This window comes from Capsicum annuum, chromosome 9 (assembly GCF_002878395.1).
Source record: "Capsicum annuum cultivar UCD-10X-F1 chromosome 9, UCD10Xv1.1, whole genome shotgun sequence".
Classification (NCBI taxonomy): Eukaryota; Viridiplantae; Streptophyta; class Magnoliopsida; order Solanales; family Solanaceae; genus Capsicum; species Capsicum annuum.
The window spans coordinates 194,991,061-195,018,863 of record NC_061119.1 but is presented as its reverse complement, the minus strand read 5'-3'; the positions used below and the strand labels follow the sequence as shown (position 1 = coordinate 195,018,863).

The following is a 27,803-nucleotide window of genomic DNA, read 5'->3' as shown; positions in this document are numbered from 1 at the left end:
GTTAATGTAATAATTTTCCTCTTCATCTCTCTATAACTTATGTCTCTGCAATTCCATTTGTTTTTAGCGGTCGTTTGGTAGAGCGCATTAGAAGATAACACATGGATTAGCATTACGTATTCCTAGGACCTTATTTGGTATACTTTTTCAGCATGTATATAACTAATAGGCATAATGCATAAACAGAACCTTTAACTTGACACCAAATTATAACTATGATCTTTTAACTTTATTAATGCACAAGTAGCGCTTTAACTATTTAAAAGCTTGACAAAAAACACTCTAATCCTGGCAAAATGTATGTATACACTCAAAACCACGCGCGTTAGAGTTAGAATTAGAGTGTTTTTTTTGTTCAGTTTTTCTATAGTTAAAAAGAGCCTATTTGTGCACTTACGAAGTTAAAAGGTGATACTTATAATGTGTCTTTTTTATTAGATGGCAACATGTGAGTGAATTACTAATACACGTAGGAGCGATTGAGATTTACGCATGTAAGTTACTGAATTGGAGTGTATTTTTGTTCAGCTTTTATATAGTTAAAAGGCTTACTTGTGCATTGACAAAGTTAAAAGGTCATAGTTATAATTTAGTATCAAGTTTAGTGTCAAGTTAAAGGTCATGTTTATATATTATGCCTAACTAATACATGGAATTAGTAATGCATGTCTGAAGACGGTTGTCCCTCAAAACCTCTTCCACATACTTTCCACTTTGAAATTATGCAATACCTGTTATTTTTAATAGACCAAACCAAACACTGCATAAGAAATCTCACAATAACTAATATCAACATTACTTTTCCTAAAATAGCATTACTAAATATATCATATTCTGTAACATTTTTATACGCCCTACCAAACAATTCCGAATATAGATTTTACTCTACTTTTCATATTTGTTTTTGCTTATAGTAGCTTTTTATTGGTGTTACTTTTGAACATTAATGTGCTGAATATAGTCCAATGTGAATGTTGTGTGTTATTGACCTAAAATTTCTTATACATATCAAATTTTTGTTTTTATTCAGTTTCACTCTGTTTTTGCATATTTTTTTGCTTACAATAGCTTTTTCGGTGTAGTTTTGAAAATAAATGTGCTGAATGTAGTCCATTGTGATTTCTTTCTGAAGTTGACCTACAACTTCTTTTAAAAATGCGATTGTTACTGAATTTATTTTGTTATGTTGCTGTGTGTATTCATTTTGTTTTATGGTTTCTCTTTGGTTTGCGTATTTTTTGTATACAATAGCTTTTCTTGGTGTAGTTTTGAAAGTAAACATGCTAAATATAGTCTGATGTGATCATCAAGGTGCGCAGTTGACCTAAAATTTCTCCTTAAAATGTGATTGTTACTGAATTTATTAGCTGTGTTTTTCTGTGTATTCACTTTGTTCTACAGTTTTACTCTGTTTGGGTATTTTTTGTTTCATTCAAAATTGTTGTGTTTTGTATAGTTTTGAAACTATTGATTTCTTGGATTTATAACTGCTGAATTTATTTGTGTGTTGTTGTGTTCATGTCACGATGCAATTCTTAAAGGCTCTGATCGGCACTTAACGTGCACTTCTTAATAAAACTTATGCAAAAATAATATTAATAGAGAAAGTTAGAACGACAACATCCATGTATACACTGTATCATAGAGCATCTAAGACTGTCCATTCGTAGGGCCGTCTGAAATTCCATAAATTGAAACGTGTATATTCTTTTTTTATATTTGAAAGTTACAAGGAAACAATTATATGCTGTTGGAGTCCTACATCGGTAGGTTAAAGGGTCATTGGTCTCCTTATATGATCTTGGGCAATCCTCCCCTCATGAGCTAGCTTTTGAGGTTGAGTTAGGCCCAAGGTCCATTTCTTTATCATGGTATTAGAGCCAGGCCCACCCAGTTCATTGTTTTCGATGTTGGGCCCCCATCTTATATTGTCTACGCTCCAGATGTCCAACCCTGGGTGTGCGGGGGTGTTGGAGTCCCACATCGGTGGGTTAAAGGGTCCTTGGTCTCTTTATATGATCTTGGGCAATCCTCCCCTCATGAGCTAGCTTTTGAGGTTGAGTAACTCAACCTCAAAAGCTACAACCTCAAAAGCTAGCTCATGAGGGGAGGATTGCGCAAGATCATATAAGGAGACCACAACCTCAAAAGCTAGCTCATGAGGGGAGGATTGCCCAAGATCATATAAAGAGACCAAGGACCCTTTAACCCACCGATGTGGGACTCCAACACCCCCCGCACGCCCAGGGCTGGACATCTAGAGCGTAGACAATATAAGACGGGGGGCCCAACATCGGAAACAATGAACTGGGTGGGCCTGGCTCTGATACCATGATAAAGAAATGGACCTTGGGCCTAACTCAACCTCAAAAGCTAGCTCATGAGGGGAGGATTGCCCAAGATCATATAAGGAGATGAAGGACCCTTTAACCCACCGATGTGAGACTCCAACATATGCCATGTGGATGAGAAGAATATAGTCAAGCATATCGGGGTAGGTTTCTATTCAATACTATTGATTTAGTTTCTTTCATAATAATCTTTTTCATAAACCTCAAAATTTCAGATGAAACTGAAGCAAAAGCAAGAAGAAAAGGAACAAAAGAGAACGGAAAAATCTGAGGCTTGTCTGTACACAATCATCAAGGTTTCTCAACTTTTAATTTTTATTCTTTACTTCTTGCATAGTTATATTTAGAAAATGTTTTAACTGAAATAAGTTATTTCATTTTCAGGTATCTCGTGATGAAGACCTAGGTGAACAAATTGGAAAGGAAATTTATTTTGATCTTGTCGATCATGATAAAGTGCATATATTTCACATTGAGAAACAAATGACATTTACTAAATTCAAGGTACATTTATCATTCTGTTGCATTTCTTTTTCCCATAAATTTGAAAAGCTATAGCTGTCTTGTTCTTACTAAAAATGGCATGCAATAGTGTGTGCATGAGAATGAATTCAGTTTGCCCCTGTTAATAAAGAGGCGTCATGTGAAATTTCATGCTTCTACAACTTGAAACATGGACTTCTAGGTTTTTGTATACTTGTGGTTTATATTGAGTTGAAAGATAAAACTTTGAATTCTGAGTGCTATTGCAGGTAAAATTGAAGGATACAATAAACAATCATAAAAATTGAGAATACGGAGTTCTAGTTGCTAGGGTGTGAGAGTTCACCAACTTATTTGTGCTCTCTCAGCAAACAAGATAAATATATTTGTTATGAATGTCAATGGTCGATTGCTGTAAGTATTAAGTATGGCATGTGTCTAATGGTACTTCTGTTTCCAGGAGGAAGTTGCTAAGGCATTTGGTGTACCAGTGCAGTTTCAACGTTACTGGCTATGGGCAGAACGCAAGAACCATACTTATCGGCCTTATCGTACATTGACAGCTCAAGAAGAAATTCAACCCGTAAGTTCTGTCTGACAACCCTGTCTTTCTGCAATTTACTCTTTGTTTGAGTTATGCTTGAAGTTTTATGATGATGTTCTTTGTATATTCCATATTTTCTTCCACATAAAACTTATTCTCCTTGGCTTATCCCGTCACATGAAAAAAGAATGATCTTAGCATGATATTGGCATTGGCGTGAAGCTATTGGCCATTATCAGAAATTCAATATATATATTGTAAGAGTTTGTAACCGAATTCTGTTGATCCGGGCCTGAAAAGTTTGCGGTGCAACCAATGTTTGTGATTTTTTGTGGGGTATCCTGTATGTTTTTGGGCCTAAGATTTATTTGTACGCACATATTATATAAGTGCATTTAGTGGGCTGTTTCGAGTGTTTTTTATATACACGAATTTGAGACTATCGTCTCCACCTTGTATTCCTCTCCTTCATAGTGAATTTCCTCTGCCTTTGTCCGTGGTTTTTCCCGTCAAGGGTTTCCACGTAAAATCTGTGTTCTTGTTGTTTTTCTTTTGTTTGTGGTTTGCTTATTTTGTCCGATCATAACATATATATATATATACACACACATATAAAATCTTACCTATAGTTTTTTTTTTTTGGACGAAGACAAATCCAACACAAGAAATTATTTGTCTTTGCCCGAAAAAGAGACTTATAGGTAAGTTGACAGTTTCATCCGTTAATTGCTTGTGCTTGATCTGTCTTCGTCTGAAAAAAGAGGGTTATAGGTAAGGTTAAACAATTTTTATGTTTTCAAGAATAACGAAGGTAATATAGTTATGTGGATTCAACTTGGTACTTGTGCTGGTGAGAGAAGTCGTATGGACTTCCTAAAAGTTCTGATTATGTACTTGACATCCTTCAATTTCACCTTACTTAGTAAAATAAGTTTCTTCAGTTGTTAGTGAATAGAACCAATTTTCCTTATCATGTTTGTTCATCCATTGCTGGTCCACAAATCTGATTTTCACTTAACTCTCTCTTTAGCTCCCTCCGTCCCACTCTCCAGACATGCTTTTTGGCTGGACTAAGTACTTGGGATCCATCAAGCCCGATTTTCTTGAATTGTGACAATTGTGGCAAGTACTTTGATCATTTTTGACTGGAAATCTTTCTTCTGCTGTACATGGCTTTTACAATCTGTTAAACAGAGGGAGTGCTTGAAATAACTTGGTGGTAATGATCATCTATGATGTGTTTTCAGGTTGGCCAACTGAGAGAGGTTTCAAACAAAGAGAATAATGCTGAGCTGGAACTATTTCTGGAAGTAGAATTATGTTTGGTAATGCATATTCCTTGCCTACTTGTCTTACCTTTCGGTGATTCACTTGCTGCATGTTTCTTTGTGAGGCTTTAGTTAACATGTTTTACTTTTGGACTTACTTTATTTTGTGTATCCTTCCAGGATTTGCGACCTTTTCCTCCACAAGAGAAGATCAAGGAAGATGTTCTTCTCTTTTTCAAACTGTATGACCCTTTGATAGAGAAGATAAGGTATTACATCTTGCCTCTCTATAGATGGATTACTTTAACTGTAGTAGTGATTTTCATGTTTGAATGTGGAACCTCATTCGTTATAAGGAAACACGACTACATATAGGAATCTCTATTAGGTGCTTTGTACTTTTGACTTTTGTGCAATGAGACTCTGGAGTTAGCATATAAAACATAAAGGGTTAAAAAGAAGTTTAGGTCAATGTTTTGGATTTGATGAGGCCATCATGTTAATAAGAATAGTTCAAAATTTAATGAATTTGAAACTTGAAGTGCTGTTAAAGTCCAATTGCTTGGGGCTGCATGTATGAGAAGCCATGCTGCGGATGAGGTTTTATGGTCTTTCTCCGTTTAAGATCCTTTTTCTTGTTAGATACGTTGGACGACTTTTTGTAAAAGAAAGTGACAAGCCACTGGATGTATTAACAAAGATAAATGAGTTGGCTGGCTTTTCGGCTGATGAAGAAATTGAACTTTTTGAGGTACGTTTTCTTCTTCTCTTGCCATCAATTTTCTTAACTATAAAGATATGATATGTGATTTTCAGGTTTGTTCTTCACAGGAAATAAAATTTGAACCCCATGTGGTGTGTGAAAACATCGACAGTAATATGAGTTTTCGTGAATGTGTGGTATGTGCAATCATTTGCCAGTGACACTTTGGGTGTTTTTTTTTTGCATTTGCTGGGATAGTTGATTTCCTTCAGTAATCTTTGTTTCTTCTGGTGAATTTATTTGCAATGAAAAGATTTATGCTACACTCCTCTGGCTTTGCAGATAGGAGACGGGGATATAATTTGCTTTCAGAAATCTATTCGAAATCAATGCAGTGAACAGTATCGCTTTCCTGAGGTTCCTTTGTATTTGGACTATGTGCTCAATAGACAGGTATGTGCTGCACACTCTTATAGTAGAGTAACGGAAAAGGAACAAGGGTTAGACAAGAAAAGATGGGGAAGAAAGGGAACTGGTTGGTGTTGGAATCTATCCTCATGAGCTAGTTAATTAATAACTAATCAAATAATTAGTTGCTGTGATGCACACTCAGTTAGCTAGAAGAGTTACTGTTACCTTGGATTTTACTGTACATCTTTGAGAGAGTTAGTTTGTTAGTCGGATGGTGAGCTGACAGCTAAGTGGTGTAATTGAGTTGATAGCTGAGAAGCTTCTAGATGATTCTAGAATATGTACCCTCATCTATATATAGATGCTCAGGTGAAACACTACATACACACTACAGTTACTAAAACAGCTTTTCTTCCTCTTTCCTTCTTCTCTGCTAAATGTAGCTTAATTAGTCTATCTTTTCATTCGATAGTTAGTAAGATTTTCACATGTTATCAGAGTGGGTTCATCACAGAAGTTAGAAGGAGAAATCCATGGAGTTCTGGATCTCTGCTATGATGAAATTTTTCAATCTCTGTTCTCAACTTAGTTCTGAATTGATTTTCTTAGCTGGATTCTGAGTATATAATTCCTAGATCTTTCTTACTATTGTAAGCGAATGCAATTGATTGTTATTTGATTTTAGATACATATATCTAGCTGATTGATTGATAGTAGTTCAGAAATGGCACTAAAAATAGATCCTGGTGATCCTTTATTCATAGTAATGTCAGATGTTTCTGGAGCTGTCTTAATTCCAATAAAACTGGTAGGCGTGGAGAATTACAGTGTATGGAGTAGATCGATGAGAGTTGCCCTATTAGGGAAAATGAAGATTGGATTTGTAACTGGAGCATGTAGTAAAGAGATGTATAGAGAAGAGCTACATGAGCAATGGGAAACTTGTAATGCAATAGTATTGTCTTGGTTGATGAGCTCGATTAGTGTAGAACTGCTGAATGGAATTGTTTATGCAACAAATGCTCATGAGGTGTGGGAAGACTTAAAGGAGAGATTTAATAAGGTAAACCATATGAGGTTGTATCAGCTACACAGGGAAATTAATACATTGTCTCAAGGGACTAATTCCGTGGCTACATACTTTACCAATTTGAAAGGTTTGTGGAATGAGTATGATGCAATGGTTCCTACTCCATCATGTGACTATCCAAAGTCGAAAGACTATGCAGATCATCTATCTCAATTGAGACTGATGCAATTTTTAGGTGGTTTAAATAATTCCTATGATCAGGCTAGGAGACAAATTCTATTGAAGGGAGTTACACCTACTCTTAACCAAGTGTATGCTATGGTAGCAGAGGATGAACTTCAGCAACTTGCTTGTGCATCTGTCACAAGTGAAAAATTAGATCCTGTGGCAATGCAGGTCAGCAGAAACTAAGACAGGAATCAGAACTACAAAGGCAAGAAGTGTGATTATTGTCATTTCAATGGACGCACCAGAGAAAATTGTCACAAGTTAATAGAGTATCCTACTGACTAGAAGCAAAAGAGGAAAGTAAATAATAAAAGTGGGGGTTCAAGAGGATTCATGAATCAAAATCATTCAAAATCATACTGGTGAATATAATGATGGTGGAAATCATCAGGATCCTAGTAGGTTCAAAGCTAATGGACATCATGGAAATCAATTTGCAGGACAAGTCAATACTCATAATAGTTAGTTTCTTGGTGGAGTTGCAGGTCAGTCAGCTTTAACTAGCTGTGAAGGTCACAAGCAAGCTAATAATGTAGTGCTTGCCAAAGGACAAGGGTTCACTGATAGAGAATACAAGCAGATCATGGAGCTTTTGAACAAGGATCAACAAGACCTGAAGCAGGTTAACATGTCAGGTATAGCCACCTGTCTGTTCTCTAGTATTGAGCCACAAGAATGGATAGTGGACTTCGGTGCTACTTATCACATTACAACAAACAAAAATGTATTTACAAGAAAGAAAGTAATCAAAACAGGAATGGACAAAGTGAACCTACCAAATAGAGCAAAGGCTGACATATCACACATAGGAGAGGCTTTGGTGTTATAAGATGAAATTGTGAAAGATGTACTATTTGTGCCTGATTTTAAACTGAGTTTTCTATCAATTTCCAAGGTCATTAGACAGTTGTATTGTTTTGTATCATTCTATGCTGATTTCTGTGTGTTTAAGGATCTCTGCAATGGCAGAGTGTAGGGGATTGGTAGAGAAAAAGGAGGCTTGTATATTCTAAAAAATGACATTAAAGTAAGGAATGAACCTGAAGGTCAAAAGCAGCTGGTAGCAGGATCAACTGTGCATGACACAAAAGACTTGGAAATCCATCTGCACAAATATTGAAATCATTGGATCTTCTAAGTCATAGTAAGGATTTTGAATTTCTGAATAATTGCCAGGTCTGTCCACTAGCCAAACAGACTAGATTACCTTTTCCTATTAGTGAAACTAAGTCAGATGTATGCTTTGATATGTGCATATGAATTTGTGGAGTCCTTATAAAACTCCAACTTTTGATAAGAAATTCTATTTCTTGATAATTGTGGATAGTTGTAGTAGATATACTTGGATCCATTTATTGCAGCTCAAATCTGAAACTATTGTGGTTATCAAAGATTTTCTCTTAATGATTAAGACTCAGTTTGGGACTAATGTGAAGGTTATAAGAACTGATGATGGGACTGAGTTCCTCAACAATGAGTGTAATGCCTTGTTCAAGTCTTTAGGTGTATTACACCAAAGCAGTTTTCCTTACTCATCATAGCAAAATGGTGTGGTGGAAATAAAACACAAGCAAATTCTGAACATTGCTAGGGCTATCAGATTTCAATCACAAATGCCTATTAGATTTTGGGGCCTGGCTATACAAGCTCCTGTTTACCTGATGAATAGGCTACCATCATCATCAGTTAATGGTAAAAGTCCTTGTGAAGCATTGTTTTCAAAGGCTCCTTCCCTGACACATCTAAGGGTATTAGGTTGTTTATGTTATGCTTCGACACTGCCTAAGGGTGATGAGTTTTCTGAAAGAGCTAAACCTGCAGTATTAATGGGATATCCACTACTCAGAAAGAGTACTTGTTGGATTTGACCTCCAACAAGCTATATGTCAATAGAGATGTTACATTCCAAGAAAATGCGTTTCCCTTTGCTAAGTTGAGAAGTCAGAATCTCTCAAATGAGTTAATACAACAACATGCAGAATATAGTAAGGATGCAAAATCAGTAGTTTCAGTTTCAATAGATACGGAAGATGATCATTCCTTAATTGAAGACCTTCCCTCACATACTCCAGTATTTGTTCCACCAGTTGACACTACAGAGTATTCTGTTGATCAATCATCTTAATCAATGCCTTCATATCCAGACAATATGGAGTGGAGTCTGTATCTTGCCCACCTAGAAGAACACCTAGAGTTCCAAAATAACCTTTTTGGATAAAGGACTATGCAGTTCCAGGGAGGAGAAAAGGTACCAGATATCCCATTGCCAACTACCTATCTTATGACAATACTACTCCTACATATCAAGCTATGTAAGTAGTTTTTCCAATTTGATAGAGCCACAATTCTTCAGTCAAGCAGTTAAAGATGACAGATGGATCCAAGCTATGTAGTTAGAGATTCAAGCACTTAAGGACAATAACATCGGGGAGATAGTAGACTTACCTCCTAGTAAAAATGCTATTGGTTCAAAATATGTGTATAAAATTAAGTACAAGGCAAATAGAGAGGTTGAGAGGTTCAAAGCAAAGGTTACAACCAACAGGAGGGACTGGATTACCATGACACATTTTCACCTTTTCACCTGTGGCAAAGATGGTGACTGTCAGATGTGTTATTGCTCTTGCTGTCTCAAGAGAATGTTGCTTGTACCAAATGGATGTCTATAATGCTTTCCTACAAGGAGATCTAAAGAAGAAGTATATATGAAGATGCCTAAAGGTTTTCAACAGAAAGGACAACATAAGTGTTGGGGAATTGAAGAAAAAGAGGAGCAATGTATAAGAGGAAGAATATAGTTGCAGAGAACTTCACATGTATTTTTCATTCATTCAACTAAACCAGGTTACATAGGACTCTTTAAATAGGAATTAGAAAAAACCTAACCACTTATTGAAAAACATACCCACTAACTCAACGATTAATTATCTACTAACCTTAATATTAGCAACTAATAGAGATATGCTTTAACTAAACGAGGACTCCTAACAAATGTGTTACTCTGCCAACTAACTAGGAAACACTAACGACCTTTGAATCAATATTTAACAATAAGGTATGTAGGTTGCTTAAATCACTTTATGGACTTAAGCAAGCCTCTAGACAATAGAAAATCAAGCTCACAACAGCACTTATAACTGCTGGTTTCACTCAAAGTGCTTATGATTACTCTTTGTTTACTTTGAAGAAACCAGAAGGGATGGTGATAGAATTGATTTATGTGGATGATTTGCTCATCACTAGAGACAATGAATTTATGATTTTTAAGGCAAAAGAGGTGTTGCACAGGCATTTTAAGCTCAAGAACTTGGGAGAGCTTAAATGTGTTCTTGGGATTGAGGTTTTGAGATAAAAACAAGGGGTTATACTGAACCAAAGGAAATACATCCTGGAGTTAATCTCTGAGACTGGTCTTGCAGGTACAAAGCCCGCCCTTACACCGCTGGAGTCTAATTTCAAGCTAACATCAATGGAATATGATAAAGTTGTAGGTATTTCTGGTAATGTGGTCTTACATGGTCTTACAGGATGTAACTTCATATGAGAGACTAGTTGGAAAACTTATGTATGCAACTATTACCAGGCCAGACATTAGTTATGCTTTTCAAACACCGAGTCAAGTTTATGCAAATGCCTAAAAGATCTAATCTAGAAGCTGCATATAGGGTGGTCAAATATCTGAAAGGCTTAGTTGGTCAAGGTAAGGTATCTGGTTGAAGGCTCAGACTAATATAGACTTGGTGTGTTGGTGTGACTCAAATTGAGCAGCCTGTCCCAATACCAGAAGGTCTGTCACTGGCTATGTAGTACAATTTGGTGTATCCTTAATATCCTGGAAGTCAAAGAAACAACACAGTGTCTAGAAGCTCAGCTGAGGCTGAGTACAGAGGCATGGCCTCAGCTATTGCAGAGCTCACTTGGCTAGAAGGGTTGTTTGCAGAGTTAAATGTGCCTATTCTAAGCCTATCACCTTGTTTAGAGATGGCAAGTCAGCTATACAATTGGCGGCCAATTCCATCTTTCATGAGAGAACAAAGCATATAGAGATTGATTGTCACTTCATTAGGGATGAAATCAGGAGTGGTTTAGTGCAAACTCTGTACATTCCTACACATCTATAGATAGCAGATATTTTAACTAAGAGCCTGGGCCATGATCAACATTCTCTTCTATTAAGCAAGATTGGTGTGCTGAACATTCTGCACCCTTCAGCTTGAGGGGGAGTATTGGAATCTATCCTCGTTAGCTAGTTAGTTAATAACTATTCAACTAGTTAGTTACTGTGATGCACACTCAGTTAGCTAGAATAGTTACTGTTACATTGGATTTTACTGAACATCTTTGAGAGAGTTAGTTTGTTAATCAGATGGTGAGCTGACAGCTAAGTAGTGTATTTGAGTTGATAGCTGAGAAGCTTCTAGATGATTCTAGAATATGTACCCTCATTTATATATGTTGAAGTTGTTTTAAAGAAAAGAAAACCTCCCACATCGGAAATTTACTTTGATTGGGAGGAGGTTGAGAGTTATAGATAAACTTCCACCTCTTTCATTGTTGATACACACAAAAATATTTTTTTCCTTGTTTACTATTAAAGAGGTTTAGAGATAATTCTCTTGGATATCTCTTTGAGAATGGTATTTTAGGAAGTGAGGGTGTGTGAGAAAAATATTGTGTATTGTATGGTGTAATAATTTTCATATAGTGAATATTTTTCTGGGAGGCCCGTGGTTTTTCTCCAATTGGGGAGTTTTCCACGTTAAATCTTTGTGTTGTTATTCTCTTTAATTTCTCTGTTATTTTCTACTTGAAAGCGGTTCGGAAGGGGCGGGAAAAATAGTCCATTTTTCCCAACAAGTGGTATCAGAGCCTTCGGTGTGGAATAATTCTTTTGAAATTTTAGTATTCTCTGTGGTTGCAGCTTTGTCTGATCTTCCACATCAGAAAAAAATTCTGAATTAGAATTATTGTTCTCAAGCAGAAGTTTCGTCCCGGTGGAGTAGCAAGTGGAGTCTGATTCCGGTGGAGTTTGCTATTCTGGTGGAGTTACTTTGGGGTACTTCTATATTTGGTAATAGTGGGAATAAGTATCATCTAAAGAGGTTCTGGCTAAGGAAAGACTTGGTACTTAAGTGTATCCTTTGTGATCCACCTCTCTTTCCTGAGAACTAATTTAATGGGTACTTTACATTACTATTGTTCATTTATTAGTACTGATAAACAAAATGGGGACAAAATTTGAGATTGAGAAATTTGATGGGAGAATTAATTTTGGCTTGTGGCAAGTGCAAGTCAAGGATGTGTTAATCCAATCTGGATTACACAAGACATTGAAAGAGAGACCAACTAGCGGAAAAGGTGAGAAGGATTCAGAAAAATCTGAAAGCAGTAAAGACTCAGAAAAATCCAGAATTAGTGATAAAGAATGGGAAGAGCTAGACATGAAAGCGGCAAGTCAAATTCGCTTGTGTTTAGCTAAAAATATTCTTGCTAATGTGATTGGATTGTCTACAACAAAGGATTTGTGGGAGAAACTTGAAGAATTGTACCAAACCAAAAGTATTTCAAATAGGTTATATTTGAAGGAGCAATTTCATAAATTGCAAATGGCTGAAGGTACAACTATTTCTGATCATCTGAGTGTCTTGAATGAGATTGTTTCTGAATTGGAATCTATTGGAGTGAAAATTAATGATGAAGACAAGACACTTTGACTCATCTGGTCTCTTCCATCTTCCTACAAGCACATGCAACCCATTTTAATATATGGGAAGGAAACTGTGATTTTCTCAGAAGTGACAAGCAAATTGATTTCTGAGGGAAAAAGATTGAAGAATGGAGATGAAAAATCTCTAGAAGATTCAGCTCTTGTTGTTAAAGGAAAATGGAAGCAAAGCTCCAAGAAGAAGGTCATCTGCTGGAATTGTAAACAACCGGGACATGTTAAAAATAATTGTCCAAATAATGGGGCTAGTTCGGCTGGAAGCTCCAAAGAAAGTGCTGCCAATATTGTCTCCCTAGAATAGTGGGATGATATTTCTTTGTAAGAAAGATGAAAATACTCATGGCATGAATGCTACCTTTAGAATTGCCATGAAAGAGGATGTTTAATTGGTAGCTGGTCCACAAGTTTGCACATGGGCATTGGTTGATAGGTGATGCAAGGTGTGTGGTGGAAAGGATATCGATGGCTAATGAACTCTCAAAGAAATCAATAAGAGAGTTGGACCATAAGTTATTAGCAAGTTTTTCGACATGTGCCGAAAATGAAATTCTTGAAATTAGGAAGTGATTTCAAGTGAAAATTCTTGGACTGGTTTTTCAATCTGAGTGGATGTACTCTTTATGGTGGGGGTATGATAATTCTTGAATTTAGAATTACGATTGTCAGTAGCAGACAATGTGAAAGCTGCAGTTACACATGGTTGGCCGAGTTTAGAGTCAGGTGGAGAACTGATTTTGTTATGTGTAGCTGGACAACTATAAAGGGCCAACGGATTGCATTTTCTTCTCTTCAAAAGGTGGAGATTTGTTGAAGTTGTTTTGAAGAAAAGAAAACCTCCCACATCAGAAATTTACTTTGGTTGGGAGGAGGTTGAGAGTTATAAATAAACCTTCACCTCCTTCATTGTTGATACACACAAAAATATTCTTTTCCTTGTTTACTATTAAAGAGGTTTAGAGATAATTCTCTTGGAGATCTCTTTGAGAATAGTATTTTAGGAAGTGAGGGTGTGTGAGAAAAATATTGTGTATTGTATGGTGTAATAATTTTCATATAGTGAATATTTTTCTGGGAGGTCCGTGGTTTTTCTCCAATTGGGGAGTTTTCCACGTTAAATCTTTGTGTTGTTATTCTCTTTAATTTCTCTGTGTTGTTATTCTCTTTAATTTTTCTGTTATTTTCTGCTTGAAAGCGGTCCGGAAGAGGCGGGAAAAATAGTCCATTTTTCCCAACAATATATAGATGCTCAGGTGAAACAATACATACACATGACAGTTACTAAAACAGTTCTTCTTCCTCTTTCCTTCTTCTCTGCTCAATGTAGCTTAATTAGTCTATCTTTTCATTCGATAGTTAGTGAGACTTTCACAGTTGGGGAGAGTTAATAAGAAATTGTTGACAACTAGTAATACATTTCGGAATGTCAATAACTATTCAGAACCAAATTATTTATTTAATCAGTATTTTCCTGACAGCTAGCTTCCTGAAAAAGTACAACGATTTCTGTTTTACTGGTCAGTTTTTCCGATGGATTCTGATGTCTGTCCATTGCCAATGTCTTAGGCCGTTGGAAATTTGATAAATACCAGTAGTCTATAATTTGGCAATAACTCACCATGCTTTCTACTAAAGTATTCAAATGCCTAGTTGCTTGCTTAAATATGTGAAAGTGACAAGGAAATTATTATGTGCAATGTGGATGAAAACAACATAGCCAAGCATCTTAGGTGTGTTTCTACTCAATTTTGCTTATTTAGAGCCTGTTTGGATTGGCTTATTTCAAGTTCTTCTTAGCCAAAATATCTTTTAAACACTTTTATAGTGTTAAGGTAAATTAAAAAAGTGCTTATAAACACTTGTTTTTAAGCCAAAAACTACAAGGCTATCCAAAAGGGTTTTTTGTTTCTAATTGCTTCAGTGATAGAATTCTTTATCTACCTCAACTTTCAGATAAGACTGAGGAAAGAGCAAGAAGAAAAGGAACAAAAAAGAAAGGAGGGTGAAGAGGCTCGCCTCTATACAATCATCAAGGTTTCTTTCAACTTTTAGTGTTGTCCTTTGCTTTTTGCATCACATCTTTCTATCTTGGAAATGTTTAATTGAATTTTTTCATTTCATTTCATTTTCAGGTAGCTCGTGATGAAGACCTCGGTGAACAAATCGGAAAGGAGATTTATTTTGATCTTGTGGATCATGATAAAGTGCGTGCTTTTCATATACTGAAGCAGATGCCATTTACTCAATTCAAGGTATATTTGTTAGTCTGTTGCATTTTTTTTACTCTTAGGATAGCAAAGTTTATTCCATACTGCTCTTACCAAACATGACAAGCAATGTTATACACTGCAGGAGAATGAATTCAGTTAGCCCTTTGCTTAATAAAGAGCTGTCATGTAAAATTTGCTTCTTCTACAACTTGAAATTTGAATGTAACCTTCTATACTTGTGCTTTACATTGAGTTAAAAGATAAAACTTTGAGTTCTGAGTGTTAAGGTTGGTAAAAGATTAAGGAGAACATACACAATATTAAAAATAGAGTTCTGACGGTTTGGGTTTGAGGTTCTCAATTTTATTGCTAAGATAAACATATTTGTTATGAATGTCATTGGTCATTCACCATAAATCTTAAGTACGACATTTGTCTGATGGTACATCTGTTTCCAGGAAGAAGTTGCTAGAACATTTGGTACACCGGTGAAATTTCAACGTTACTGGCTATGGGAAAAACGTGAGAACTCTACGTATCGACCTTATCGTGCATTGACAGCTCAAGAGGAAATTCAATCTGTAAGTTCTATCCGACAATCATTTTTTCTGCAGTGTGCTCTTTGTTTGAGATATTATTATGAGAGATATTATTATGACTTGATTTTCTTTGTATATTTCATGATTGGTCTTCCACATGATTTTTTTTACTCCATGGCTTGTCCCCTCACACACACACAAAAAGAAAGGATGGTCTTAGCATGAAATTTTTGGTCAGTGGTGTAACGCTATCGCCCATTACCAGACAATTCCAGATATGTTCTGCAGTGACATGGGACTGTTTGATTTATTAATTCCCGATAGCCTCTTCTACCAAAAAAAGAGGCTTTTGTTAAGGTTGATCAATTTGTTTGTTTGCAATAATAAAGAAATTAATATAGCTATGTGAACTCAACCCGATACTTGTGCGGGTGAGAGATAGCAGGTACTCGGCGTAATTGTCTATATTTCCCCCAACTTCCACCATCATCACTAAAGAAAAGTTACATGGACTCCAATCCACTAAAGAATGTTATAGTTATTTCAATCTTAATGAATTCCTGAAAATTGTGATTAAAAACATGATAGCAACTGACTTCACGTTGCTTAGCTAAACATATTTCTTCAGTTGCTATTGAATAGGTTCAATATTTCTACTGTTCATGTTGGTTCATCCATTTGCTGGTCCACACGTCCATTTCTCTCTCTCTCTCTCTGCCCCCACCCACCCCAAGACATGTTTTTTGACGGGACTTAGTACTGGAGCCTCTCAGCTCCCCTTCAGTGGTGTATTTGTTGCTCTCTCTCTCTCTGTTCCCCAAACTCCCTCTGATCCTCCAGACATATCTTTTGATTGGACCGAGTATTGTGATCCCTTATGCCCCCTTGAGAGTGCATTTCTTGAAGTGTGACATTGTGCCGGATATTTTGATTATTTTTGTCCGGCAGCCTTTCTTCTGTAGTGCGCGGTTCGTGCAATCTGTTAAGCGGTTAGAGTTCTTGTTTAGCTTGGTGTTAATGATCTTACATTATGTGTTTTGTTTATCTTGTGGTTAATGATCTTACATTATGTGTTTTCAGGTTGGTGAACTGAGAGATGTTTCAAATAAAGGGAATAGTGCTGAGATAAAACTGTTTCTAGAAGTAGAATTATGCTTGGTAGTACATCACTTGCCTATTTTCTTCCCTTTTGTGATTCACATGTTTCATGTTTTGTCCGTAGCTTTATTCGTCATGTTTTACTTTTGCGATTATTTTGTTTTGTGTATTCTTGCAGGATCTGCGACCTTTATCTCCACCAGGAAAGGTCAAGGAAGTAATTCTTCTGTTTTTCAAACTTTATGACCCTTTGGAAGAGAAGATAAGGTATTACATCTCGCTTCTTAAAAGCAGGAATACATAACCAAGGCAGTAATTTCATGCTTGAATTGGAGATCTCCTCATTATATTTTGTGAAAACTCGGGTACATGGAATGCTGCTTTGTACTTTTAATCAATCTAGAGTTCTAAAACAGACATCATAGAGTACTGAATGTTACACTGTAGTTAGCATGAGATTACAACCACAAAGGGCCAAAAGAAGAAAGACTAGGTCAAAGCTTTTGAACTTAGTGACGATATCATATTAACGGGGTTAATTCTCCAAATTTAATGAATTTGAAACTTGAAGTGTTGTTGTAGTCCAATTTCTTTGGGCTGCATATATGAGAAGCCCTGATTAGGTATTTTGGTCTTCCTCTGCTTGATTTCCTTTTTGTTGTCAGGTATGTTGGGCGAATGTTTGTAAACAGAAGTAGCAAGCTGCTGGAGATATTAACAAAGCTGAATGAGTTGGCTGGCTTTTTGCCTGATGAAGAAATTGATTTTTTTGAGGTTTGTTTTCTTCTTCTTCCTATCAATTTTTCTTTTAACTCGTAACGTATGATACATGATCTTTCTGGATTTGCTACTCACAGGAGATAAACTTTGAACCGAATGTGATTTGTGAACACATTGACAGTAATACGAGTTTTTGTGACTGTGAGGTACGTGCAATCAATTGCCAGTTGGCACTTTTGTTTTTTTATGCTTTTGCTGGTGTTGTCGAATTTTCCGTAGTTTTTTCATTTTGTTTCTTCTGCTGGATTTATTAGCTATGTATCTTTTTTGCAATACTATTTTGGCTCTGCAGATGGGAGATGGAGATATAATATGCTTTCAGAAATCCCTTCGAAATCAATGTGGTGAACAATATCGCTTTCCTAAGGTTCCCTCTTTTTTGGAGTATGTGCACAGTCGTCAGGTATGTTCAGCACACTATTATAGGACAAGAGTAATGAAAGGGGACTAAGGGCAAGGCAGTAAAAAATGGGGAAGAAAGAATACTGGTTGGGATAGGTCACGGGTTCAAGCCTTGGAAACAGCCTCTTGCTAAAATGCAAGGTAAGGCTGCGTATAATAGGTCCTTGTTGTCGGGCCCTTCCTATGACCCTGCGCATAGTGGGAGTTTTAGTACACTAGACTATTTTTTTTTTTTTTTTTGGGTTTAAGCATTTCCGACAACTAGACATCATAGTTTAAAATTCTCCATTGGGAGTCACTTATCTCAACAAGTATGCCATGGCTTGAGGCCGAAAAATTCTAGACAATTATATTATTTATGTTAATGCTTTTCAGGTTGTAAATTTATTTAATCGTAGATACTTTTTTTTTCTAGTTAATATCCATCGGGTAGTCACCTGAAAAAGTAGCAGCCAAATTTTCCCCATGAACTGGCCCCATAGTTCTTTGTGGATTCTGGTTGCTATCCATAGGTTACGTAGTATTTCTAGATGTCAGAATTGTGTGAGATCTTAGGTCTTCTGAAATTCGATGAATTCCTCTATAGTTTGCAACAACTGTACATATTTTTATATATGAGAGTGACAAGGAAAAGATTATATGCAATGTTGATGAGGACATAACCGGGCATCTCAGGATGGGTTTCTACTCAATACTGTTGATTTAGTTTCTCTTTTTATCAGTTCAGTCATAGTCTTTTATCATCATCAAATTTCAGAGGCTGAAGAAAGAGCAAGAAGAAAAGGAACAACAGAGAAAGGATAAAACAGAGGCTCGTTTTTACCAAATCATCAAGGTCTCTTCAACTTTTTTCTCTATCCTTCACTTTTTGCTTCTTTATTCTTCGACAAAATTAGTCATTTCATTTTCAGGTAGCTCGTGATGAAGACATCGGCGAACAAATTGGGAAGGAGATTTATTTTGATCTTGTGGATCATGATAAAGTGCGTACTTTTCGTATTCAAAAGCAGATGCAGTTTATTCAATTCAAGGTGCCTATCATTCTATTTCAATTCTTTGCCTCACAGATTTGAAAAGTTATAGATGTACTGCTCGTTCCAAACATGATCAATTTTATGTACTTTGTGAGAATGTATTCAGTTTGCCGTTGTTTAACAAAGAGGCATCACATGAGATTTGTTGTTCAACAACTTGCTATATGGAATGTTAACTTTCTGCATTCGTTACTAAGTTAAAAGATAAAGCTTTGGATTTTGAGTGCTAATGTAAGTAAAAATTGAGGAGCATACATTCATAAAAGTTGAGCAAAAAGAATTCTAATTGTTAGGGTGTGAGGGTTTATAAAACTATTGTGAGCACACACGATAAACATATTTGTTTATTAATGTCATTGGTTTGTCTTCAAAAGTTTTAAGTATGTCATGTGTCGGATGGTATATCTGTTTGCAGGAGGAAGTTGCTAAGGAATTTGGTATAGCTGTTCAATTTCAACGTTTCTGGTTATGGCAAAAACGCCAGAACCATTCATATCGGCCTCATCGTGCTTTGAAAGCTCAAGAGGAAATTCAATCCGTAAGTCATGTCTGCATATCCTATCTTTCTGTAGTGTGCTATTCGTCTAAGATTTACTGGTGATATTCTTTGTTTATTTCATGTTTATGTCTGCCAATTAAAATTTGTCCTCCTTGGCTTGTCCCATCAAATGAAAAATAATGAATGATCTTTGGATGATATTCTTGTGGTGGTATGAAGCCATCCTCCATTACTAGTCATTCTGTAAAAAAAAATGAATGTTGAACCTAACTCAATCCCCAAAGGTAGATCAAGTGGTGAGGATTGACCAAGCCATATTGTAAGCCATATTGTAGTGACTATCCATCCCTTAAAGGATCGATATCAGACTATTAATACGCCACTTCACGCCCAAGGTTTGACATATGGTGCGTGGGCTATTTAATATGGGGGCCAATAATGGAATGAGAATTAGAATTGGTCCTTCTCTAATATCATGATATGGACTTTGGGCCTAACTCAACCTCCAAAACTAGTTTTTGGATTGATTTAGGCCCAAGTTTATATGATCTGCAGCTATAATTAAGAAAGGTATATAGTTATGTGGATTGTAGACTCCAATCCACTAAGGATTGTAATAAATATTGCAATATAATGAAATTTCTGAGTATGAACTTTGACATCCACCATTTTTGCGTTGCTTAGAAAATAGATGCCTTCAGTTACTAATGTATAGAATCGATTTTTCCAATCATGTTTAATCCACTGTTGGTCCCTGTCTATTTCTCCCTCTATGTCTCTTTCTCCCCCCGAACCCCTCCACCTCACCCTCCAGACATGTTTTTCTTTTATTGTACTAAGACCTGAGACCACTGAAGCACCCTTTAGAGTGATTTTCTTGAAGCGTGACAATGACTGGTATTGTGATCATTTTTGTCTGGAAATCTTTCTTCTGTGGTGCATGGTTTCTACATTCTGTTAAACGATGGGAGTGCTTGATTAACTAAGTGTTGTGATCTTACATGATGTGTTTTCAGGTAAGTGAACTGAGAGAGGGTTCAAATAAAGGGAATGATGTTGAGCTAAAGCTATACCTGCAAGTAGATTTATGCCTGGTATGTATCACTTGCGTAACTGTCTTCTTTTTTGGTGGTTAGCATGTTGCATGTTTATCTGCGAGTCTTTATTCTACATGTTTAATTTTGAGTTTTATTTTATTTTGTTTATTTTTGCAGAATTTGCGACCATTTGCTCCTCCGGGGAAGACCAAGGAAGAAATCCTTATTTTTTTCAAACTTTATGACCCTCTGAAAGAGAATATAAGGTATCGTTTCTTGCTTATCAATAGCTGGATTAGTTTCTTTGGAGTATTTGTTTTAGCTTTTGAATTTGGGATGTCATTTATTTTGAGAAAATACTCGTATATGAAAAGGTGATTGTACTTTTACCCAATCTTAAGGTCTCTATCAGACATCATGGAAAATTGAATGAGACACTGTAGTTAGTATGAATGTAGTACAAACAAGGGCCAAAAGAAAGAAGACACTTGGTTAAAACATCGAATGTGATGAGGTTGTCATTTTAGTTGGGTTCATTCAACATTTAATGAATTTAAAACTGAAAGTTCTGTTTAAGTCCAACTGATTGGCGTCACATATATGAGAGCCATCGTGTGGATAAGGGTTGTTGAGCTTTGTCCGTTTAATTCCCTTTTTGTCTTCAGGTATATTGGACGACTATCTGTAAAAGGAAGTGGCAAGCTGCAGGACATATTATCGAAGCTAAAAGAGTTTGCTGGCATTTCGCCTAATGAGGAAATTGAACTTTATAAGGTTAATTTTCTACTTTCCGTGCTAGCAGGTTTTGATCTCTTTGCATGTGATATGTGATTTTTCTGGTTTTGTTATTCACAGGAAATAAATTTTGAACCCAGTGTGATGTGTGAAAAAATTGACAATATGTTGAGCTTTAGTGAGTGCCAGGTATGTGCATTCAATTGTTTATTTAAACTTAGGTGTCCTTTGGTAGGGTAGTATGTATAGGGTGTATTAGTAATGTTGGTATTAGATATGTTGACGTTAGTTATGCTGAGATTATTTCTTATGTTGCTTAGTTTGATTATTTAAACATAACTTGCATTGCATAGTTTTTAAAATAAATTATTTATTTACAAAATATACTCTACATGAATACAGTGGAATAGGAGTGGAGAAGGTTTGTCTTTAACCATGCTAATACCGTGGTTTGCCAAACATTAATTTATATATTAGTTGAAAAAGTGTACCACAATGTATTAGTGATGCACAAAGTTAATGCAAGTATTATTTTTCTGTTGCATCTTACCAAATGGCCACTTCAGGCTTTTATTTGCATTTCTTGGTGTATACAATTTCTTTCATTAGTTTTTATCCTTTTTATTTCTTCTGCTGTATTTATTGCTGATGAAACTTTTTTCTGCATTGAGCACTTTCTCTGTTTTCTGCAGGGAGCTTGCCTCTAGTTGAGACCACTTTATATGCTCCCTCTTACCCTTATTATCGTATCCCTCTATTGTTTTATTGGTGTTGTTCATTTTACTTTGTTTATCCGAACTATTTAGCTGTCAATACTTCTTCTCTTCTTCATTTTTTTCATTATAGCTTTTTGCTATTGTATCTGTCAAACTTGTGCTGAGGCTCTTATTAGTACAACCTCTCTATCTCTCCCAAAGTAGAGATAAAGACTGTGTACACCCCAACTTCCCCATACCTCACTTATGGGATCAGATTGTGTATGTTGTTCAATTCTCTTTTTCTGCAATATTCTTCTGGCTTTGCAGCTAGAAGACGGGGATATAATTTGCTTTCAGAAATCCCTTCAAAATCAATGCATTGAACAATATCGCTTTCCTGAGGTTCCTTCATTTTTGGAGTACGTGCACAATCACCAGGTATGTGCCTGCCATTCTTCTTGTATATTGCCCTTGGTGTATGCAGTATATTTCAATGATGTCTCTCTTTTTGGCTGTATGCCTGCTGTACATTATTTTTCTCACTTTGACTTAACTAAACTACGGAACCTGACATACAACATAGTCAAGAGAAAGAAAGATTCAAGGACATGTAAATATGCTGAAATAGTCTGTCAGGACATGTTTATATGCGGAATTGCAGCAGCACATACCGAAGCCGGAGCCACTAATCACCTGTGAGGCAGAGAGCTCCATCTTAATTTGGTTCTGGAAGAGGAAGTCTGGCTATTAAACGGCTTCCTTGCTAGTTTTGAGGGGTTATTTTTCAGGGAATGGAGGTTGAGATTGTACTAATCGGATGGTAAAGATGGTGGTCAGTAGAAGCTAGTGAATGGCTGAAAAATCATTTCTTGGAGGAGTTTATCAGAAGGGGAGTTAGGGTTAGTGAGGAAAAATTGGGTAACACAGAGGTCTTGAAAATACTGTGTAATCTCACAAGAGGGTGGGGATGGGTATAGTGTACACAGCGTTTCCCCTATCTCATAGAATAGTAGCTTTTGTTGGTGTAATGTTGAAAATACTAATTTTTTTTATTTATAGGTGCTGAATGTACTCCACTGTGATTGCGGTGTGAAATGATCTAAAGTAAAAATATGATAGAACTGAAGTTATTAGCTGTGTTGCTGTGTGAATTTACTTTGTCTTTGTTTGTTTCTGTCACTTTTTTTTTTTTTTTTTTAATGTTAGCCTTCTGCAAATTTTTGTGATGTACAGTTGTTGTATTTGGTGCATTCTGTTGATCTCTGAATTCACTAATTTGCAGTTTTACACTTTTTTGTCTGTTTTTTGGTTCAAAGGTGCTTTGCTGAGCTGATTTTCCAAAAGATATTATTTTTTGGATGAATATGCCTGAGTTTAATAATATGGTGTTACTGCAGTGGAATCTTTACCTAATTTCTATCTTTATGTGTGAAAGGTTAATCAAAATTGTCTAGGTTAATTGGATCTATTCTTACAATTCTTCGTATTTTGCAGCAAAAAGAGCACAAAATGCTTGCTTCTGGTTCCGATTTTCCAACTAAGAGACCTGAGCCGCATGAAGGTATCTCACCTACTTTTACTCACGTACACACCCACCCGGAGTAATTATGTATGTATAGTCGTTTTTTTTTTAATTATTTGACATCACTTCTTACTCACTAGTGGACTATATGTGAATGGCTGTTAAATTGTAGTATGTGTTATTTTGCATTAATCACTTATCAGTATTAGAATGAACTGGAGCCGTATTGATCAAACCATGTAAAGGATTTCGTATCACTGACCCCATCAAGTTTGGTGTTGTGGTGTTGATTTTTTTGACTTACAGTGTAATCATTTTTTTTTACTGATATGGTATTATATTTCAGTTGTTAAATTCTTTTGCTTGTTTTTTGTGTCAGTTACACCAACGGACACAGCAAGTACAGTTGCTCCTCAGGATGTGGATGATGCGGAATCAACACGGTTCACATGGACTGTTGACAATTTTTCAACGTTGAATGTGAAGTTGTACTCTGATGTCTTTAGTGTAGGGGGATGTAAATGGTAATTATTTTCAACTTCCCTTTAGTGGATTGCTCTACAAATTTATCGAGGTTATGATAATGATATATTATACGGTGTATTGTGTCTTGCAGGAGGATACTGATGTTCCCAAAAGGAAATAATACAAATCATTTGTCAATTTATTTAGATGCGGCAGATGCTGCATCATTGCCTTCTGGTTGGAGTAGTTATGCTGAGTTTAGCTTAGCTGTTCTCGATCAAGTTCATGGCGAATTCACAGTTAGAAAAGGTTAGATATGTCATTTATTGTACAAATGATAGGGATTTTAATTTTGCGCGTGAATTTTTGATGAGAGAAAATCTATTAGTTTATCTAACAATTGCACATTTTAAACCCTTTGGGTAATTAGCTTTGCTGTGTTAGATTTTCTGATTTTCCCCATTGTCAGCTGTGAAGAGTAGTCTTTTGAATTTCTGGATAATGTATTTCAGGTAGTGTGATGCGTGTACTTCTGTCTTTTAAGGGGTTGGGAGTGTAGCTCCTCGGCTCAGGAACCTGTTCCCAGGTGCACTCACACAACAAGAACTAAGAGATATGTATAGTAAGAAGTGCAGGAATGCAGGAAAATAAAGGACACGAGGTTTTTACGTGGAAACTCCTTGCTCAAGGGAGAAAAACCATGGCTTGCCTCCAGGATTTCTAAGCTACACTATACTTGAGCAACTTCTTGAATACAGACTCCAAGGATTAACCTCCTAATCCTTCATTTCCTAGCAACAACTCTATCACAAGGAAACACAAGCAGTAACACTACTGCTTCAACTTCCAACTAACTCTAACTGGACTCCACAACCTAACTCTAGCTTGAACAATCACCTAACTCTAAATGATTACAAGGAGAGGGGTTACAACACAACACCTACTACAATCATAAGCTACTATAGGCAAATGTGTAAGAATAACATACAAAGACTCAATTGCAACTAGGAGGTAAAAATAAAACTCGATGGACAATGTGTTTCCTGCTGCAGTGGGTAGCCTTTGATTCACCACTTCAGAAAGATATTTAGTTGTAAGTATATGGAAGTTTTGGTTTTCTTGTTGAGGAAGATGAGCAATATATATTGTGACACAAATAAACCTAGGAAGATCCCATTGGTTAAGGCAAAAAGGTGGCAACAGTTTTTCACCAACTTTTGTACTATGTGTCAGCTGTGACAGTTTGAATGTGACAGCGACAAGTGAGCCCAACCTATTTCCTAAGTAGCAGGAGCTTTGTCATCACAAAAGTTCCAGGGAACAGGTCCCAAATTACGAATTTGTCAATCATCAAAACTAAGGACTTAACAATTTCTCTCTTTTTAATGATGACAAACCCATATCAGCAATCAACATACTCAGCATCTTCAGTAGTTTTCACTCAGCACATTCTTCACCTTAGTAACACAACATAAGCCACAAGACTATGCCAAACAACTTGCCCAACCAATTCCCCCTATCACTGATGCCTATAATAGTATAAACATCTTATACCTTATTCCCCTATCAATAAGCATTGAGTTTCCCCTAAGAGAACTCGTATCTTGATCAACACAACTACACATATCTCAAACTACACATCATGTACATTCCAGCTCAATTGCATCTCCTAAACACATATACAAGCTACACATCACAACACACATGTCACATATACAGGCTACACATAACACCTTCCCTTTTTTGGCACCATCAAAGAGGTTAAACAGTAAACCAGACATAGATAAGCATGCATGTTAATTCATGGCCATTGAGGCAACACTGACATGATCAAGAAGAGATTAAATAGAGAAATAAAAAAAGGTGATAGCACAAGCAAGGTTTCATTCATTCATGCCTAAATCAGTATCAAAAACTATTCAAACACAACGACCATTAAAATTTTCAGAAACAACAGTGCCAGGTACACATCAGAGACAAATGAACAGGGATAAGACAGATCACGGGGATTGATAATTGAACTAAAGTAAGGGAAGAAGTAGGGACCATAAGGAAAGGATTTAGGAAGAAGTTCTTGTAGCTCGATCCAGCTGCCTGAGGAGCATATTTAGTCTTTCATGTTCTGCAACATAAGCCTTGATAATTTTTTGTGGAGTAAATTTCCTAGATGGTCACCATGTTTGGGAAATTGCCTACAAATATCATTTTTGTCCTTTTAGGACAAGAATATCACCCAACTTTTTTTATTTTCCTTAAAATATACTTAACATCTCAAAAACCTTCTCTCTCCTACTTGGAATGCCATGTCATTAAAATTTCTTTCTTTTTTTGATAAATAAATCTATTTAATTTATCAAACTTATTTAACTAAAGTTTATCCTAATTCTTTCTTTTAAAAAAAAATTATAACTAATCATTGAAGATTAATTTAATTACACCAAAAGCTTGAATTATTTTATTTGCTATGTACTTTTCAAAGTTTCTTTATTTACTTATTTATTTCACCACTTAATAATATTTAAAACTCAAGTACTTATAAAAATTGGTACTCATTTATTTTTTTTTGTTATTTATTTTATATATTAAAGATTCTTAAAATGTAAAAGAAATAAAAACGACGGATTTCATATTTTAGACATTAAATTTATTATTTATATGAGGATAAAAGAATAAAATCCACTTTTTTGGATTATACAAAAGAATTTTTGGATTAATATGATTCAAAGATATCATATTGCCTTCAAATATAGAGTAATAGAGAATAAAAGAATATAATTTGTTATCTACGGTATTTTTTATTGCCAAACAAAATTCAATAAGAAAATTTAATATGTATTTTTACCTGAAAAATTTAATTTGGACATAGATTACTTGCAACTTTTTATGCAAGATAATTTTTGATAAATATATAGTGAATAGATGATTTTTTTTTCTTGCAGATTTTTTACAAGTAATTGCCCATAAATAAATCAAGTAAATCCGTAAGATAAGACATAAACAATTAGAAAAAAAATTATTATTTTTAATTTAGTTTCTTCACTTTTTTTGTGATCATTATATTTATATTTTATTTTATTATACAATTAAACGCTAATTTATATCCATACTTCATTCTAAATCCATCAAAAGCAAAGAATAATTGATTGAGTAATATTTTAAAAATCCATTTATAGTAGCACTAAAGAAGGTATGATTTTGTTGATATTTCTTAAAAAATTTAATTTGTTTCAAGACTACATAATTTTTCTTTCCTTCAAAAAAGGAGATTTAATTCTTTTATTCTTATATAAATAACAAACTTAATGTCTAAAATATGAAATCCATCGTTTTATTTCTTTTACATTCTAAGAATTTTTAGTATATAAAGTAAACGACAAAAAAAAATTATTGTATCAATTCGTATAAGTACTTGTATTTTAAAATTATTATTAAGTGGTGAAATAAATAAGTAAATAAAAGAAACTTTGAGGATTACATATCAAATAAAATAACCAAAGATTTTGGTGTAATTAAATTAATCTTCAATGATTAATATATCATGCATATTTTTTTTTTGAAAGAATTAGGATAAAGCTTTAGTTAAATAAGTTTGATAAGTTATACTTTTATCAAAAAAAAATAAAATTAATGACATGACATTCTAAGTAGGAGAGAGATTTTGAGGTGTTAAGTATATTTTAAGGAAACAAAGAAAAGTTGGATGATATTCTTGTCCTAAATAAAACAAAAGTGATATTTGTAGGCAATTTTTCAAACATGGGTGACCATTCAGGGAATTTACTCTTTTTTGTGTCAAATCTTCATTTTTTGCAGTCAAGACTTCAACTTGAGCTTCCAACTTCTTTACCCTCTTATGCAGGGCAACATTTTCTTCTTTTAATTTTCCATCAGAATATGTTCCCCCTTGATAGCCTAATGGAAGGCTAAACACGAAATGGACACTTACAAGGCAAAAATCAGCAAGCACACAAAGAGAAAACAACACACTAGAAAAGGGATGAAGAAGAAGATTGCATAAAAAATAAAGATAGGTAGAAAGACCCT

The 27,803-nt window shown here is 35.4% G+C and overlaps 1 protein-coding gene across 2 annotated transcripts in view; it reads left to right on the top strand.

The window, feature by feature from the left end:
- The first annotated feature begins 2,145 nt into the window (after positions 1-2,145).
- LOC107876731 (ubiquitin C-terminal hydrolase 12-like) overlaps positions 2,146-27,803 on the top strand; it is a 34,268-nt gene continuing 8,610 nt past the window's right edge. Inside the window, exons 1-29 of one of the 2 annotated variants that reach the window (XM_047397164.1) lie at positions 2,146-2,494; positions 2,567-2,647; positions 2,736-2,765; positions 2,835-2,855; positions 3,295-3,417; positions 4,626-4,703; positions 4,827-4,915; positions 5,289-5,397; positions 5,478-5,546; positions 5,692-5,802; positions 14,694-14,774; positions 14,873-14,992; positions 15,409-15,531; positions 16,570-16,647; positions 16,766-16,854; positions 17,253-17,361; positions 17,445-17,513; positions 17,660-17,770; positions 18,527-18,604; positions 18,681-18,800; positions 19,219-19,341; positions 20,319-20,396; positions 20,517-20,605; positions 21,005-21,113; positions 21,195-21,263; positions 22,100-22,210; positions 23,267-23,333; positions 23,674-23,818; positions 23,911-24,068. In XM_047397164.1, the coding sequence (XP_047253120.1) occupies positions 2,567-2,647; positions 2,736-2,765; positions 2,835-2,855; positions 3,295-3,417; positions 4,626-4,703; positions 4,827-4,915; positions 5,289-5,397; positions 5,478-5,546; positions 5,692-5,802; positions 14,694-14,774; positions 14,873-14,992; positions 15,409-15,531; positions 16,570-16,647; positions 16,766-16,854; positions 17,253-17,361; positions 17,445-17,513; positions 17,660-17,770; positions 18,527-18,604; positions 18,681-18,800; positions 19,219-19,341; positions 20,319-20,396; positions 20,517-20,605; positions 21,005-21,113; positions 21,195-21,263; positions 22,100-22,210; positions 23,267-23,333; positions 23,674-23,818; positions 23,911-24,068 (2,638 nt within the window). In that variant the 5' untranslated portion in view covers positions 2,146-2,494. Of the gene's footprint in view, positions 2,495-2,566; positions 2,648-2,735; positions 2,856-3,294; positions 3,418-4,625; positions 4,704-4,826; positions 4,916-5,288; positions 5,398-5,477; positions 5,547-5,691; positions 5,803-14,693; positions 14,775-14,872; positions 14,993-15,408; positions 15,532-16,569; positions 16,648-16,765; positions 16,855-17,252; positions 17,362-17,444; positions 17,514-17,659; positions 17,771-18,526; positions 18,605-18,680; positions 18,801-19,218; positions 19,342-20,318; positions 20,397-20,516; positions 20,606-21,004; positions 21,114-21,194; positions 21,264-22,099; positions 22,211-23,266; positions 23,334-23,673; positions 23,819-23,910; positions 24,069-27,803 lie in introns of both variants that reach the window. The other variant, XM_047397163.1, reaches the window with a different exon arrangement.